Genomic DNA, 17,497 nt, shown 5'->3' on the forward strand with positions numbered 1-17,497 from the left:
AAAATGTAGGCTTTATACCGAAATTATAAAAGAAGCTAAAAAAAATTTTTCTTACCGATTTGTGTCAATTTCTGTAACTATGATTCTTGTTTTCTCATATGTATCTAAATAGTTCGGGGTTTTATCACAACTAATATGGACAGTTATGATGAAGATATGCTCTTTTTTGAACTTACTAAGTACTTTCCTTTTTTTGACATTTATTTTTTTTCCAGCTTGCCAGGTACTTGCAGAATTTTATTAAAGAAGAGGCACCCCAGAATACCGTTGCGTATAACCTTGATAGGCTGCGACGAACGCTGAAAAACGGAACTCGTCATCAGCCACCAAGTTGGCTCGAGCTTCAGGTTGGATGAAATTTCTTAATTAAATGCTTAGTATAGATTCAGTAAACTTCAGAAGACTGAAATTTATGCCTGACTTCTATCAGCCATACATTCTTTGAGAGTACTCAACCTGGATTTTTTTAGGGTGACCCTTTGTTTTTTTATTTCATCTTTGGGTGTTATATGTATTGGACATTTTCTGATTTTCTGTGCCTGGTATCAGAGCACTGAATAAGAAGCTGGTTGGTACATAACATTTCACGCGAAATGTAGTTGAAAACATGAGACGTTCGCTCCAGCAGTAAGAACTTTCCTTATTTGGGTATTAGGCTCTCTGAATTCTATCCTGATAAGAGTAATTGTTTCGTCTAAACCTTGGAGTTGTCATCGATCTCAGTCAGGCTCTGTAATTGCTTGTAAGATCATTTACTTCTTTTTAACCAGAATCTAAATACTTAAATTATAAGTGCAATTTACTTTTTACTTGAAGTCGATGAATTTTAGATCACTGTTAATTCCGATTAGGCCACAAAGTCAAAGAAACCGCTGATGCTTCCTATCACTTTCATGGATGGCAATACGAAGACGCTGTTGGCTGATTCTGCGACGACCTCAAGAGAACTTTGCATACAGCTCGCCGAGAAGACTAACTTGAAGGACCAGTTTGGATTTTCTGTTTACATATCTCTCTATGATAAGGTGATCCTTTCTCATATTATATATCTGAATTCTTGCGATATTTTGGGTTTAAGATATTCCAGGAGAAAACCCTTGAACCAAGGAATGTTCTCAATATTCGGTAAAAAGAAATTGTGTCAGGAAATTTGAACAATAGCACTTTATTGGAAGATCCAAAGACTCAATTAAGTATTTGTGTTAACATAACTTTCTTCTTTTGGTAGGTTTCCAGTCTTGGTAGTGGCCGTGACCACGTGATGGATGCTGTCTCCCAATGCGAGCAATACGCCAAAGAGCGTGGAGGCCAAGAACGGAATGCACCTTGGAGGCTGTTTTTTAGAAAAGAGATATTCTCACCGTGGCATGACCCAATAATTGATCCGATGGGAACACACTTGATCTACCAGCAAATCATTAGAGGAGTGAAGTTTGGTGAATACCGTTGCAACACGGTAGGTTGAGAGAGAAATGGATTCTTATGCTATCGTGAAAGATAATTCAGTTGAACCTTGATAAGTCGACCACAGCTAATTCGGATTCCCGCCAACTCCAACGTTTTTTCGCCTCCCTTGATTTTGATATGCTTTATGTACAGAAGTTGCACCGGATAAGTCGAACTACGGACAAGTCGAATATTTCGATATTTTTTGTTGCCTTTAAAAATTAAATGCCTTTAAATATTTAAACTAATCGGGGTTCAACTCTAATGCCTTTATAAATACATACTGCATGTTTATTCCCTACCAATTCTTTGCAGAGAAGCACTAAGTGTACCATTTTTAAGACTTGCTTGTGAAGTTACATCTATTCTGTTTAATCTTTGCATGGATCTTTCTAAACGAGCCATGTTTCTTAGAGAATTGCATCTCTAAAGTCCTAGTCAGATCGCCAAGCTAGCAACTAACGATAACCAAAAAGCATCACGTTAACATTTCTCTGTTTATACTTAAACCCATTTAAATGTCTTATAGAAAGAAGAATTTGCCGATCTAGCCGCGAAGCAGTATTACGTGGAGTACCAGTCAGATATCACCTCGGACCGCTTGTTGAAACTGATACCGACTTACATTCCGGACTCTTATTTACAACCGCCAAAAGCCGTAGAGATGTGGTTTCACCTCATTGTATCAAACCTTCAAAAGGTTCGAGTCTTTCTATTTCATCAATTTATCCTGACGTTTCTGAATTTGTAACTCTTCATTAAAGACTCATATTTTCAAGGGACCTAATGAAAACAAGAAGAAAATAATACCTTGCCAAAAAGAAGTCAAGGAGTTACACGGCTACGACATATTTGATAACATTGAGATCAGTTTAATGCCCTGTTAAACACCTCTAATGCAAGTAGATTGTTTCAAAATCACAATATTATAAGATGTTCTATTTAAGTAAGTCAATTGTCCGGTTCTGTCAGAAGTCTCATCGTTCTGTCACATGAAAAAGTTACTTGGGGCCATTTTGATTCCTGTTAATCTTTGGGGTGTGTAAATTACAGCTTGTTTTGGGTGACGCTTACAAATGTTGCAAAGATTTGTTTAAAAAGCACTATGGACAGCCACCAGGATAAGATGTAAGGCACACATTTGAAACAACCGAAGATACAAAGCACTCAAGGGTAAAAGAGTTATAGGGTATGGAATTGAAACGAATAAACATTGAAATGATCGTAGTTAAAGACGATCCTTGTTATTTTATCATCACATCCCCTTCTTTTGTTTTTCAAAAAACAGGGGTACTATGCCAAGGCTTCCTATGAGTCCTCCAAAGTCAAACAAGATGTTGTCATCTTTGCCAAGTATCGCTGGCCGCTGCTGTTCTCTCGATTCTATGAAGCGCATCGATTCTCGGGTCCAATTCTTCCACGTGATGATGTCATAATTGCCATCAATTGGACCGGAGTTTATATCGTAGATGCAGAGGAAAGGGTCTTAGTGGAATGCGCCTTCCCTGAGGTGCTAGCAGTCGGTGAAGGAAGGTTTGTACTCGGGTTTTGCCTTTATTGGGATCGCCTGATGAATATTGTTTGGATGCTATTTCTAATATTTATCTCAGGCAAGATATGTATCTTTACAGAGAACTTCTGACTCCTCTAGCTTGCAATTCCAAATAGCCTTTGAATTAACTACCTATTCGCTCTGTCCTCTAGAAACTTTTCCTTTATTTTTCAAAATTGTTTATACCTTTTTCTCCAGAAATAATGCACCAAGCCAAAGTTTTACCTTGACAACCGCGGGACACGAATACACGTTCACATCCACGAATGCAGAAGACATCCGGGAACTTATCTCATATTTCTTAGATGGACTAAGGAAAAGATCGAAATTTGTTATTGCTATGGTTGACTACGACAATAAAGGTAATTCATCATCCACAGTTTTTATTTTCTTTATTTTATTTTAGTGATAGGTAAAATCGCCGAGTTTCTAGTAAACTCTTAATTGTTAAAGAGCTGCGTGCCCTAGGCAGGGATTTAGTACTGGTGGAGGGGGAAAGGGATGCTCGGGTATACCAAATGTTTTATGCAAAACCCCCCTGTTCTTTTCAAAACACTACACTTTAACCATAAGTGTTGGTCAGTTATGCTAGGGGGTTTCATTTCCACCTTGTCTAGAAAGTGGAAAAATCCCCAACCAGGTCAGCTTTTTGTTAGCAAACAAAACATTGAATAGATTAACATCTCTTCATGACTAATGTTAAAGTTGTCGTAATAATCTTATGTTACTGACTATATATCTATAAATAAATGCAGCCTCAAGAAGAAAGCAAATAATTTCTTTTAGGAGAGAGCAACTTTTTAGCCTTGCAAAAGGGTGATTTAATCGTGCTCGAAAACGAGACTGGAGAAAGTGTGCTGGCCTCTAGCTGGTGCAAAGGAACCTCAGAGCGGACTGGTCAAACAGGTGATTTTCCATGCGAGGCTGTTTATGTGATACCAACACTGGACAAACCCACAACGGAAATAATGGTCAGTTTACTTTCATGTTAGTTTAGCTTCATACAGTGTGTAGTCACTAAAAGTAATGTTTGGAAATTTTTCAGAATGCATTGTTTTTGCTAAAATATATTCAAATTTTGTCAGAATTACTCCGTGAAAATTTACCATATCATCAAAAATATTTCAATAATCAATCACTAATTTGGTATAACAGGACTATTTTAACATGGAAAATAACACAGTCTAGGCCTTATTTCTGAAACCACGATAGAAATCTGACAAATTTTAAAAACTCGAGGTGTTAACAGATGTCTTCTGTGGTGCGCTCAGCAATAAATTCCGCATCAGAAAATTGAAATTGCTTTCACCTGTTGAGGCTCTAGCGCAATATTTTATGAATGAGAGATATTCCCAAATACCAGGAGCAAATTTTCATGTTTATTTTGACGTTTTTTTTTTCAGGAGCTGTTCAGCAATCAGAGCAATCTTTACTCGGACAAGCTTGGGCCTAATTTTGACTTAGCAATTGAAATTGACGATACGCCAGTGCCAGAGGAGCCTCACACTCTTGAAAGCTTCTCCCTACAGCATTTCAACACGTTGCCAAAGAGAACGCTAAGCAAGGCTTTAGCTAATTCTCTAAGAAAAAGAGAGAGGGACTTCCCATGGTCGTACTCCAAGGTAGGCAAGACCATTTGAAAATATTAACTGTCTATAGACTTTCTTTTCTAAGCTGCCTAAGCAAACAAGACAAACCTTGATAAAGAAAAACACTTTGTAGAGATCGTCTCCACTGAAAGCATTAAAATATCCCCGTCTTCCCTCTTCCTTAGTTATGTTTACTACCATTCATTATCACACAGAAAAAAATAAAGGTTTCCTCTTCGCGATGTTTATATTTTTTTCTTCAGCTTGGTTTTTCCTTTTTTCATTTTTATGTAGAGATGCCAGCGACAAGTTTGTTATTTTAATTGCAGGATCCCATAAAGCAGCCATTGATGAAAAGACTGAATGATGTTGAAGACTTGTGTCACAAAGCAAAGCAGACATTCCTTGATATCCTTTTCTGCCTTGTAATCAATGCTGTATTTCTTCCGTTCGCTTTTCGTAGGGAAATTATGAATATAACATAGCTATATGATAGATCGATTTCTTGATCGAAGATAACAAAGTAAGATTGCTAAGCTTGAAAACCCTAGAGAAGAGGAATGCAAAGACGTCAACAGATTAATAGTCTGATTCGTCATCATGGAAATGATGGGAGACATTTGTTATCGTTCAACCAGTTTCCAATATCCCTTTTTTGGGAAAGGTTCCTTTAGGCCAAAATTCCATTCTTTTAGCAGCCTTTTTCTTTGTGTTTATGACTATTCCTTGACTTTTATCACCGATTTTAAAGTACATGGGTGACTACTCGTCAACCAAAAATCAAGGAAGGCGAAATACAGAGCTGACAGATATCATATTTGAAGCGCCGTTGCTCAATGTGAGTATTATAATCAACTTAGTCATCTAGCTTTTGTTTCATAGCTGGAGCTGCTCAAGTTTAGGATGCTTTACACAATTTTCATTTTTTCAAATCTTCCTACCCGCTATTTTCAAAGCTGGTCTCGAATAAGTTTACAGTGGGAATTGGGTGACATGGCCATTTGAGCATATTTACTAAATATGTGGCAAAGTAGATTATAAAATTTTCAACCTGCTTTAAAAATCTAAATAATTTCCCCCTTCCTCTCGTACCAATGTACGAAAGCAGAATTTTACTTGATCTTTCAGTCCAGAGAAAATTTGAGCTTGCTTTTGCTTACTGCTTTGTTGTAAGATCCTCCCAGGTGAATATAACATAGTCTCAAGGAAATATTCATTAAAGAACTGAAGAGTGAAAAGGCGTGATGAACGTTTCTCAACCTGTCATTACATTTTCTTGCTCAGGAACCACTCCGAGATGAAGTCTATTGCCAGATTATAAAACAGTTAACAGACAACCCGTGAGTAGCATTTGCAACCTTTTCTAAAAATCCATTCTAAGTGCTTTATAATAATCGTGAAATCTATCCGTATTATTTGTGAGATCTTTCCTGTTTTAGTACCATTCGGATAGTGCCACTAAGACTATAGATGAAACATACACAAGAACGGGAATCGTCACAAATGGTTCCTCCATGCATGACCTCGCAACCACCTTTAGCCTCGCTATAGTTATTGAATTCTTCTCTTGTCAAGAGTGGCAAGCATTATATTTATCTATACCTTGTTATTAGCTCCAATATAAATAGCATAGCTTGTGGTAAAGATTATACCATAGGTTCTTGGCTTGTTTGTGGCTCTTGCGCCGTCTTTTACAGGCATATTCCTCGCATCTTCAGTTTCAAAGGTTATTTGCAAGTGCAAATGATGTCTTTGGAATCCTAGTATTTGAATACAATTGAAGCAACTGTAATAAATAATCAATTGATAAAGAGTGAAGAAATGGTTCAGCATTGCCAAGTCAACATTGGCAGCAGAAAATATAACCATTCCAATCCTGAAAGTTTCCCTTCTCGACTGGTCATACAGCATTTTATATATGCAGTTATTTGTGAAAATTCAAGACATTGTATATGCGTTAGCTACCACGTTGACATGAACTCTTTATTAATTAAAGGCGGAAGAGGAGTGAAGATCGAGGTTGGGAACTAATGTGGCTTTTAACTGGATGTTTTGCCTGCAGGTATGATATTCTTCAATTTTATTTTCGAACTAGGCCTAACTCATATTTCATTAAATCTACTGCCTGTCTTGATGCATGGGCAAAAGTTTATGTCTTAATTCTTTGTCTATATTTATTATCTTTGTTATCCAGTATCTTGATACTTTCTTATTTTAATAAACAGCTCGATTTTGCTGGATGATGTTAAGCTTTTCCTCAAGTTCCGAAGTCGAAAATGGAAGATCGCCCAAGACTGCTATGCAAAACTTCTGAAGACTATAAGACATGGACCTAGGAAATATCCACCTCACCTATTTGAGGTTGAGGCAGCACAGGTATTAACATCAGATTTATGATACGTGGCTGGTCATTGCTTGAATTAATTGCGCTAGGAGATGTCTAAATCACACCCAGACTGGTCAGAAAATGCGAGAAAATTTTTGTACGTATGAAATTCCACCTGCACTGCAGATTATAATTACCTTCAACAACTTTAGAATAATAACTTGAATCGAATAGCTAAACTTTTGATCTGTCAGTGAATGAAAAGTCGAAATGGCGTCTAAATATAAGCTTTTTGAATTAGCGATACTTCCTTATCAAATATTGACGTCTTTTTTTTGATAGAGAGGGTTGAATATAATATTATAACGTCATACCTCGTATATTCTTGCAGGGGAGCATGACAAGAATATTTCATAAAGTTTACTTCCCAGATGACACAACTGAGGTTTGGTTTTACATTTGTTAAATTAGACACCTACTGTAATAATATTACCGAGATCATTTAGTTTTCATGCCTAAATGTAAGTAGCACAAAACAAATTCAGATATTCTTGGGTTGTATTTGTTGGACTGATCGGTACATCATTGTGTGTGAATGATTAAGAGCCATTTTGCTGTGAATATTGTCAGTTTTACTTAATCAGTAAGTCAATCAAGAATCGCTTATCAATCACCTAGTTGATTCTACAATTTTTTAGCTGATATTGAATAAGTAGAACAAAGTCGTCCAATCTTGAGTTCTATTTGAGCTTTATATGTATATCTTGAGTCGATCCTTATATAATAACATGTTTTTGTTGGTCTATTAAGGAATCATGAATCAATTACCAACATTGATCACTTGATTTTGGTAACATAAATGCTACCTTGATTTCAAACAGGACTTTGAAGTTGAATCATGCACACGAGCCAAGGATATGTGTACTTTGATTGCAAAGAAATTGAAATTGAAATCAGCTGATGGATTCAGTCTGTTTCTAAAAATTGCTGACAAAGGTGAGTGTTGATGCTCTGAAATTGGCTTTGATGATTCTCATATAAGCAAATCCTTAATCAGAACTACATGGATGTAGCTTTCTTAAGTGTTTACTTACCATTATTTTTCATATTATTTAGATACCAAACAGAGAGACACGGGGTTAATTGTTTACTTTTGAGTTGTATTATTTGTAACCCCTAACTGTGTGTGGGAGAGGAATGCAATTCTAGGCAAAAATACAGCAATTTAGACCTTCTAAAATTTTGAAAACAATATTTTAAAGGATAGAATGCTCACCTGCTATGCAGTTTTGTTCAATTCAATATCGTGGCGATACATACACTTTCATACACTGGATTTCTTTTAGCAATTTTTGCACTTGCATTGAGAAGTGACGATTCAATAAAATATTCTAGTCGCTTTTCTTTGTGTCACAGTGATGATCTAGAAATGTCAGTATAATAAATAGCCTTACAGTTGGCCTAAACTTCGTCTTGCAGTGATCAGTGTTCCCGAAAGCGATTTCTTCTTTGACTTCGTGCGTCACTTGAGTGAATGGCTGAAGAAAGCGAGACCCCTCCATCAACGAGATGGTAAGTTTCGTTTATCTGTTCTCTTGTTTTCTTGTTTTGAAACATCACTGCTTCTTTCATTTTAATTGAGATAAAAGTTGTCGTTTTCGCTGTTTGAGCTTGTCAGGTCATCGTAATGCTTGGATACTGTTCGTCTTTGTCAAATTTTGATTGAGAAGCCAACAGGAAATAATCGTTTCTTTTGCAAGTTTTAATGAGAAAATTGTTAATCTACAAATACCATACTGTGATTATCCTAATGTGAGGCCACGAAGGAGCAGAGCGTATATAGGCTGGATACAGGAGCTTTGATATCCACTGGCAGCGCATATATCCAGTAATTTACCGCTGAGATTATGAGCAGCCATGTCAGATAAGAGATTCTCAACTTTTTTATGTATTGCACAGATTAAAAAAGATATTTTTATTAGCATAATAATTTTGTTATTCATCGTTTTAAAATTGCATCTTAAGGAAGCAGTGAAAGTGTATTTTAAGGTCGAAACGAAAGAGCAGTATAGCAGTTTTCTACTTCTAGTTCCTTAGGATAAAAACTGATGATGTTCAAATTCCTTCAAATCCGAAGACAACCTAAATTCCTAGCGGGGGGGGGGGGGGCATAAGGTAAGGCTTGGGTCGCATATGAATGTCACAAATGTGACGTGGCTTGGTGTAAGAAATCCTGCTTTCATCCCTCAGCTTTTTACAGCCGACACTGTCTCTCCATTGCTGTAGCCATAACTGGCACTGCATTTGATTGTGCAAAACCATAATACACTTGTGATTGAACTAGTGGTATTTGCTCTTCTTGGATAGTAAGGATACATTCGCTGCCTGCCTAGGACCTTTATCTCAAAGTGCGAGTCAGTGAAGTCAAGGATTAGGATATTTGTTATCACCAGGGTTATCTCTTTCTTAGATATCAAAATTATATTTGTTATTTTATCATGAAGGGAATACAACACTGCACGTCAATTATCAAGTGTTCTTTATGAAGAAACTTTGGACTACAACTGTCGTTGGCAAAGATCCCAATGCTGATTCAATATTTCATTATCATCAGGTCAGTTTTTTCTACACACGTGCTACATGTCTTCTACTGTTTTGCAGTTTCTGCTGATAATTCAACATTTAGTTTTTTGGATAAAACACAATTGTTTTTGCTTTCCTCTGGGTGGCTTCAAAACTTTGTTTACATTTCATGTCTTTATCTTTATTTTAATCTATGTTGGGAATGCATTGTTGATATCATTGTAGTATAGAAAAATTGTTCAGTCGTTCAAATTGATACCTGATTCCTTCTATGGAGATTTTACCATCATTCACCACTTGAATTTTGACATTTGTTCCTTTTTGTTCTGATTGAGTTTTACACCACAAAGTTATACAGATGAACCTATACAATATTTTTACTCTAATTTTAGTCACACCTAAGAGAGCTTGAACATTTTTTACTGTAAGTTGGGTGTAACTGTAAGGAGATTAACGGAATAATTTACAGTAACGTTAAGCGGAATAGCTGCAAATGTTGTCTCGATTTATGGAGTTAACGCCCAGACCTCCAGGCAAATCATGCAGAGAATATAATGACTGCTACCTGGAAAATGACATTTAATCGTATTTATTCCTAGGAGCTACCCAAGTTGTTGCGTGGCTATCACAGAGTCAGCCTTGACGAAGCGTTCCAACTGGCTGCGGCTCAGTATCGAATCCGCTACGGGGACGATCGTGCTCCAATGCAGAGTCTGAAGTAGGCTGGCGCTTTCATCATTTCAATTCATTTTAACTTGTTGTATCGTGTATATATATAGGGAGAGGGGGAGGGGATGGGATACCCTTTTTAAGTCCTTACTTATCTATTTTTGTGACAACCTTATATTAAAATTGTGCTTGGTATTTGCTAATTAAAAGTCCTTGAGATTTTACAAAGATGCAAAAAGTGCTATAATCATTGCTCAGATTATTTCATAAATGTTTGTTGTGAAATGCCCTGATTAGAATCATATCATTTCGAATTTGACGCCATGTGCTAGAGAAACCCATTTGCAATACTTAACCATTTCTGTCATTTCAATGACGTCGTTTCATTTGAGTGTTACACTTTTCTGAATGCTGATATTTTAACACTAAAGAGAATCGGGGTGTATTTAGGACTAATTCAAAGCAAAATTGTTTGAAATCGATTGATGTTTCTTCATAGCCACTTAAGTTATATAATATTAAAATGTTTTGGAAGTTGTTAAGATTTTCTTACATTCAAAAACCTTTTAAGGATCTAGTCTTGAATTGATCAACATGTTTCTGACATTGTCATTTCATTTTCAGTCGAATTTTGCATTCTCTGGTTCCAAATGACATAATTGATCACATCACATTTGAAGACTGGTCAAAGGTATTGATATTTTAAATACAGAAAAATTTTCATTTAAGAACACCTTAAATTAACTAATCAACGGCCAAGCAAATGTAAATTTCCCATACGATTGAAGATCTTGTGCAAGCCATCTCTAGACAACAAACACTGTATTTTTTTAAAAAACGATTCTTTTCCTTCTAGTGTATTTATATGCAGTTTTCATTGTCATCCTGTCAGTCTCCGAATAATTTGCTACCAGTTTATCTAAGGATATGTGATGGTATCAAGGATATTGTTGCTCAGAATTTCTCAAGATTTGTATGCAGTTTATTTGATTTTTCAAGGCATTCTTTCAAAAATTTCCATGCAATTTTATTATTTACAGAATATATCGAATCAGTACAACAAGCTAGCCGGAAAGACAAAGCTGGAATGCAAAACTGTTTTCTTGAAAATCCTTTCCAAATTGCCAACATTTGGATCAGCATTTTTTGAAGTCACAGTATGTAATAATTTCCTTTACAAGCTTTATCATACCATAATCTTTTTTAAAACTTTTTCAAAGCATTCGCTGTAGATGATCATATGATTCTTTATACATCTTATGGCAATCCAATGTTTAGTTTTGAGGTGCCCCCTCAACTTGAATCTCTGACGTATCATAACCATGTCGTTCTTTTGGTAGAGTTTTCCAGGATCTCCTGGTGAAATTCGTTTCCACGAAGTACAAAACTGGATTTAAAATGTGTCCCTACATTTATAAATCGAGGCAGAAATACCCCACACACAGTTCATTGTCTTGAATTAACAACAGGCTTTCACTTGAGAACGGGCTTTGCTCGAACGTCGTTTTAAAGGGTCGCACTTATTTTCTTTGTTCAATTTAACCTTAGTTTCAAGTTATGTTGACATGATCTAACAACCATTGTCTTGCTTTTTCTGAACTTTTTCTTCATATTTTTATTTTATGACTGATATTTTTCTCTTAACTTCCCAGTTATCCAAGAAAATCGCTTTTACGTGGATTTTTTTCATTTCAGCAAAAGACGGATCCAAATTACCCTGAAAATCTTTTGATTGCAATAAACAAAAATGGTGTCAACTTGATTGACCCTATTTCAAAGGTTTGTTAATCTTTTAGCCCATTTTTCTTTTTCTCGTCTGTTACAATAATTTTACTAAAAACTGATTCAGTTAAGAGAAATATTGTCTCCATATTCTCAGTTTGCCACTGGGTTTATTCAGGAAATTTCTGTTATGTTGGATTATATGATGCTCTTAACAATAGAGTTTCTTGTTACTCGGCTCCTTTTACAGTTTCCTCTTTAGCCAATACTTAGGAACCATTCAATATTAGGTCAGAAAACAAAAATCCTTTTTCATTATTACAATCGATTTCAGGAAAAAAATAATTTTTCGTATAGATAAATTCTTGAAATAGTTATATGACAGTAAAGTTTCTGCAAAATTCAGTAAAGGAACACATTCATTGAAACTTGCTTTTGCAACATGTAAATTTTCATCGTAAGTTTATTATTTAATAGGAAAACTTTACGACATACCCTTTTACAAAAATTTCAAACTGGAGCAGTGGAAACAGCTACTTCCATATGACAATCGGTAATCTCGTGAAAGGAACCAAGCTTCTGTGCGAAACAAACTTGGCAAGTATTTGTAACTTTTTTCATCATCCTTCACTTGGTTTTAATCTTAGTAAGCACTAAGCGAATAAACTTTTGAGACTTTTTAGTCCTCGAAAATTCTTGCAAATTATGGAGAAAAGTTTCATATTATTGAAGGAACCAATCACGCATTTAAACGTTCTTAATCATCCTTATAGTATTGTACACATTTTTTGATGAACGAGTACCCGTCACCATGCATGTTTGATCTATTCTGTATTTTGAATCCCCCCTTCATGTTTGATCTATTCTGTATTAATGTTGCTCTCTTAAAGAAAAAATATGGCGTCGTACATGTTTTGGCAATGGAGATCATATGCTTTCTTGACTTTTTGACAAAATGGTCAGCTGATCTTGTTTTGCTTTTTGCAAATAAGGAAATTGCAGAGATGAAATGGTCTCAGGCTTTGATCTTTTCCGATTTCTATTAAAAGATTAATGAAAACTATAGCGTATCAAAAATGGACATAAAGTCCCTTTTAGCATTGTGTCTAAGACCCCGTTTACACTGTCCCGGGACAATTTTGTACCGTTACGGTTCGCAAGTGTTTACACTGTCGCGGTTCCAAATTGTTCCGTTTAGCCGTTCCGTTTACACTGTACCGGTACGACCTTAATTTAATGGTAGAACATTGTTTAGAAGAAGCTGTATTTAGTCAACCAAGGCTTTTATTCTGCCGCTGAAGTCAACAATCGAATTTTTATTGTGAGTTAAAATGGAGCGGAAGGCCGATTAAAACTTTACTTGGACGAAAGACAAGGTGGCTTTAATTTTCAATGTTATTTTAGACTACAAAACTGCCAAGTCCAATCAAGGCTTGGACTGGGAAACACTACAAGCCTTTTCTGTGGTCGTCTTTTCTTCAGAATTTCCTTTTCTTCAGAATTTGAGAACGTAGTTACGCCACAATCAAAGCCTCGATTACCTGAAACAGCCATACAAAAGACCTCTTTGTGAATCCGTGACAAAATCGTCTCGGATAGGTGTTTACACTGTCCCGTTCAAAAACGGAACCGTGACGGTACAAAATTCGTTCGCTTTCAAAGCAGGGTCAAAACTGTTCCGGATAGCAGAGCAAAATCGTCACGGTTCCACAGTGCTAGTGTAAACGCAAGGGCGAACCGCGACAGTTTTGTCACGGTTCCAAACTTGCACGGGACAGTGTAAACGGGGTCTAAAGAAAAAATCAGCTGATTTCGTCCTGGTGATCAGTGCGTTGCTCTTCAAGATCTATCCTAAAATTTCTTTCGTGGATTGAAATAAACAAAAAGTGTTCTTAATGAAGCTCCCCTACATTGTGGCATTAAACGAAGTACCGACAGATTAATAATGGTATGATATCAACTTTAAAATCATAGATCTGCCCTTTGCATTTATTCGGTATTTGCTTGGAGCGTCTGGAGCGATAACTAGTTGCTTCTGTTGTTTGATATTTGAATTTCTCATGATTTTCATGGCTTCTTATCATCTTCCCCAACAGGGATACAAGATGGATGATCTGCTGACGTCATACATATCGCAGATGCTTTCGAACATGAACAAGCAGAGGAAAACTGCAACAATACGAGGGACAATTTCCCACAGAAAGTAGGATGTTTTTACTCAGTCAACCAAGAGGATGCCAACCAGTTCGGTTCTGATGCAAGCGTATCATCATATTTTGAATCTGTTTAGGAAATACATTTTTGACTTTGAGCGTATTAGTTTAGAGGTATTTTAAGTGTTACTTTAATTCCTGCATTAAATCCAGAAATTGCTTGACGTAGGCAACTTTAAGGGTACTAAAAGAAGGCCTTTATTGGTAGCACGTTTGACAGTGGCGTCGTGGTCAAGGGTAAGGCATAGGCCGTTCCGTAGTACAATCCATCGGATTTTGTAGAAGTTTTTAGAACAATTGGCGTGCACTGGAACTTCACTGTTTTTCGAACCCTTATGCCAAAATTTGTCGAAAAATTTTTCTTCTGCCTGCCCCCTTCAGATTTTGAAACAGTCAGAACAGCACACAGGGAAAACTTGCACTGATTGAGTTTTTAAGTGCTCCCTTGTTGTTGTTTAGTGCGACCCGGAGTATTAAAACGCCATTTGAGAAAGCTAGGAGTGCAGCAGCCTTATCTTGTGACATTTAAAGGCAAATTTTCTGAACTGACTGCTGTTTGTCATTCCAAGGGACCTGTTTGAATGGGGTTATCGAAAGTTTGAAAATCTGTTAAAACTCATAGACAGGGACTTATCTGACAGTTATGGTACCCGCACTATTTTATGAATTTTTTCATCAAAATCTTCTTCAGAAGTATTACTTTTCAGCCTCTTCTCCCCGATCAGGAAGGTTTAGGCGTCACTGCTGTCATGCTAGGGCTGGTACTTAACAGCTCTATTCACAATTAAGAATCAAAAAGCTTCTCTAGGTTCAAAGAAGCTTAGGAGAGCTTCAGATATTTTGGCTCTCTATTTGATCAGCTCAATAGGTAAGAAGATAGACCACATAACTTTCTCTGTCTTTTATGATTAAAGCAGTATATTTTGATGATACCTGCAGTTATGAAATACTTTTTAATTTAACCATGGGTTCTGTATTATTTATTGGTGGTATTTTATTGGTATTTATTGCAGCGAACGTTTTGAATGTGTCGTCGCAAATGCCAGGTGTATTGGTATTAAATAATTATATTTTATCTTAATGCTACATAAATTTTAACTGGATTTAATTTGCGCCGGGATATAAGATATTTGGTAATTACTATATTTCTCGTGATTATTTATGGTTTCCTATTATTTGTTATTTCTCTTTAGATCCGTTAACAAGTGTTGATTTTGGAGACCATAGCTGTGTAAACCTGAGCTGATTTTTCGATTCGTATTTACGTTTGAAAACTGTTATTTTGATTACTTCTAATGTTACTTCTCCCCGATCAGGAAGCATTCACATAAGCTTTACTTTTCAGCCTCTTCTCCCCGATCAGGAAGCATTCACATAAGCTTTACTTTTCAGCCTCTTCTCCCCGATCAGGAAGCATTCACATAAGCTTTACTTTTCAGCCTCTTCTCCCCGATCAGGAAGCATTCACGTAAGCTTTACTTAAGCGAGGTAGAGCATTCACATAAGCATAAGAATCAAACAATTTGAACTTCCCAAGAACCTCATACCCAGTAACATATTCCCATTGAATTGATTTGGTACAAGGCCACAGACACAGTAGAATCCCACAAAACTGTAAATAATTTTAATTTAAGTAAATAAAGTAAACCAGCTAATGAAGAATTTTGAAATTCTCGTATACCAAGCAAAGTATCCGCCAATCAAAGAAGGTAGAACATTTTTCCTGTAATAGGGATCTAAATCACAGGCCTGTAGCACCTATGGGAGTTGTGGATTGGCCTTTCCACCAATAATTTATATAGACTATAGTGTACTCTTTCATGCCTATTTATTAAGATGATACTGGATAATATTGTGCGCCTCCCCCACATAATTTTCATTTTGCTACGGTCCTGACTCAGTATTATTGGAATGTAACTACGTACCCAATAGTATTTTAAAAGCATGTTCTGAAAGAAGTGCTTAAACACCTTTGTGCCAACTCTTATCTTATGGTAAAGAACCCCTGTAGTGAACCCCTGTTGTTTTCTGCAGCCCCATACAACCGAATCTCTTAGTCATTACGACTTTTCGATCGGAAACACTCTTTCGTAGCGAAAGCCTCTCGTCCTGCATACTCCGTCGGTGAACTTTAGTAGTGATAAACTCACTTATGTATTGAAATAGAATGAATCTTTTATAATATTTTGATCGTCGAATTAGAAGTTTTGCACTCCGTAGACAATCAAAAATTAGTATAATTCTAACGATTTGATATTTTGATCCTGAATTAATTATTGCTACATGAATAAAATTTTTTTCCAAATTAGAATCCTCTCGATACTGGTTGCGTTTTCTTTTATGAGAAGTCTCTCTCTGAACATCTTGTGATGAAAGTTTGAAAAGGCGCAGTCTAATGGCTGTCAATATAAAATAAGCACCACCCACATCCCTTTACACCACCCACCACCCTTCCCTCACCCACCACCCTTCCCTACCCCACTTCCATCATCCCATTTTTTCTCCACTGCGCTGCATTCACACAAATCAACATCCACCAATCCGGCACCACCATCTCGCATTTCAAATCCATTCACTCGTTCGTTTCATTTACTCTGATGAAGCCTTGTATGCCGGGGCGAAATATTAGTATATTCTTTAAATTTAATTTATTTTGAAAATTTTATATCGTGACATTGGATTCTCGTCGTCGTATTGCTTTGTTCCTGTATATCTTTCAATATAAAATATGTCTTTTGTTTAAAAGAGCGAATCAGAAGCGAATCAGAAAACCTGTGTTAGGGGTAGTGATAGGAGGCTGAGCCCCTTAGTTTATGCGATAGCTCTCATTATATTTTTGATGTTGTTTTCGATAAAATTGTTTCCGATGACCCCCTTTTTTTCCCTGGCACTACACCCCTGCCTTTATCTCAGTATTTGAGTGGTTTAGCTTGAAAAACTTAACACTCAATTGCACTGAAATCAGGTATTGAGATTGATGATATTCGTAGGTATGTAGATAGGGTCTCGTCACTGACTTTCATCTCACTGACTTTCATCTCAAAAATTGTCACTTGATTTGATGATATTGTTGATTTCCTGGAATATCTGTTTGTTGAGGTTAAGAAAGAAAAAGAAGGCATGTTATAGGGAGGTCATGTTTAACAAGGTCCGACAAAATCCCTTTATTCCAGGAATATTAGTTAGGATTCGAATGCGGGTACCCATTCTTGACACGGGAATAAGGAACTGCCATGTATTTCAACTTGGATTCAGGAACGGTTTAATAGCTTTTGGGAAACGCATAAGTGATCAGGAACTGTAAAATGAACTAAGAATAACAGGAGTTTCAAAATTGGGGGACAAATTTAGTACTTTCTACAGGATCTTTGCTATCAAGCATTCTGGAAAGAGTCTG

General features: G+C 36.4%; 1 protein-coding gene across 2 annotated transcripts in view; it reads left to right on the forward strand.

Annotated features, from left to right (window-relative positions):
• LOC135684525 (myosin-VIIa) overlaps nt 1-16,424 on the forward strand; it is a 48,914-nt gene extending 32,490 nt beyond the window's left edge. For both annotated transcript variants that reach the window (XM_065200112.2, XM_065200113.2), the window contains exons 33-55: nt 216-347; nt 852-1,025; nt 1,229-1,456; nt 1,976-2,146; nt 2,735-2,979; nt 3,197-3,360; nt 3,785-3,969; nt 4,402-4,620; nt 4,917-4,995; nt 5,328-5,425; nt 5,872-5,927; nt 6,584-6,649; nt 6,813-6,963; nt 7,305-7,358; nt 7,795-7,909; nt 8,393-8,485; nt 9,418-9,527; nt 10,096-10,214; nt 10,790-10,856; nt 11,206-11,322; nt 11,861-11,944; nt 12,365-12,484; nt 13,984-16,424. In XM_065200112.2, the coding sequence (XP_065056184.2) occupies nt 216-347; nt 852-1,025; nt 1,229-1,456; nt 1,976-2,146; nt 2,735-2,979; nt 3,197-3,360; nt 3,785-3,969; nt 4,402-4,620; nt 4,917-4,995; nt 5,328-5,425; nt 5,872-5,927; nt 6,584-6,649; nt 6,813-6,963; nt 7,305-7,358; nt 7,795-7,909; nt 8,393-8,485; nt 9,418-9,527; nt 10,096-10,214; nt 10,790-10,856; nt 11,206-11,322; nt 11,861-11,944; nt 12,365-12,484; nt 13,984-14,094 (2,958 nt within the window). In that variant the 3' untranslated portion in view covers nt 14,095-16,424. The remainder of the gene's footprint in view (nt 1-215; nt 348-851; nt 1,026-1,228; nt 1,457-1,975; nt 2,147-2,734; nt 2,980-3,196; nt 3,361-3,784; nt 3,970-4,401; nt 4,621-4,916; nt 4,996-5,327; nt 5,426-5,871; nt 5,928-6,583; nt 6,650-6,812; nt 6,964-7,304; nt 7,359-7,794; nt 7,910-8,392; nt 8,486-9,417; nt 9,528-10,095; nt 10,215-10,789; nt 10,857-11,205; nt 11,323-11,860; nt 11,945-12,364; nt 12,485-13,983) is intronic.
• Nucleotides 16,425-17,497: the final 1,073 nt, after the last annotated feature.

This window comes from Rhopilema esculentum, chromosome 21 (genome assembly GCF_057945365.1).
Source record: "Rhopilema esculentum isolate cy_ngs chromosome 21, ASM5794536v1, whole genome shotgun sequence".
NCBI lineage: Eukaryota > Metazoa > Cnidaria > Scyphozoa > Rhizostomeae > Rhizostomatidae > Rhopilema > Rhopilema esculentum.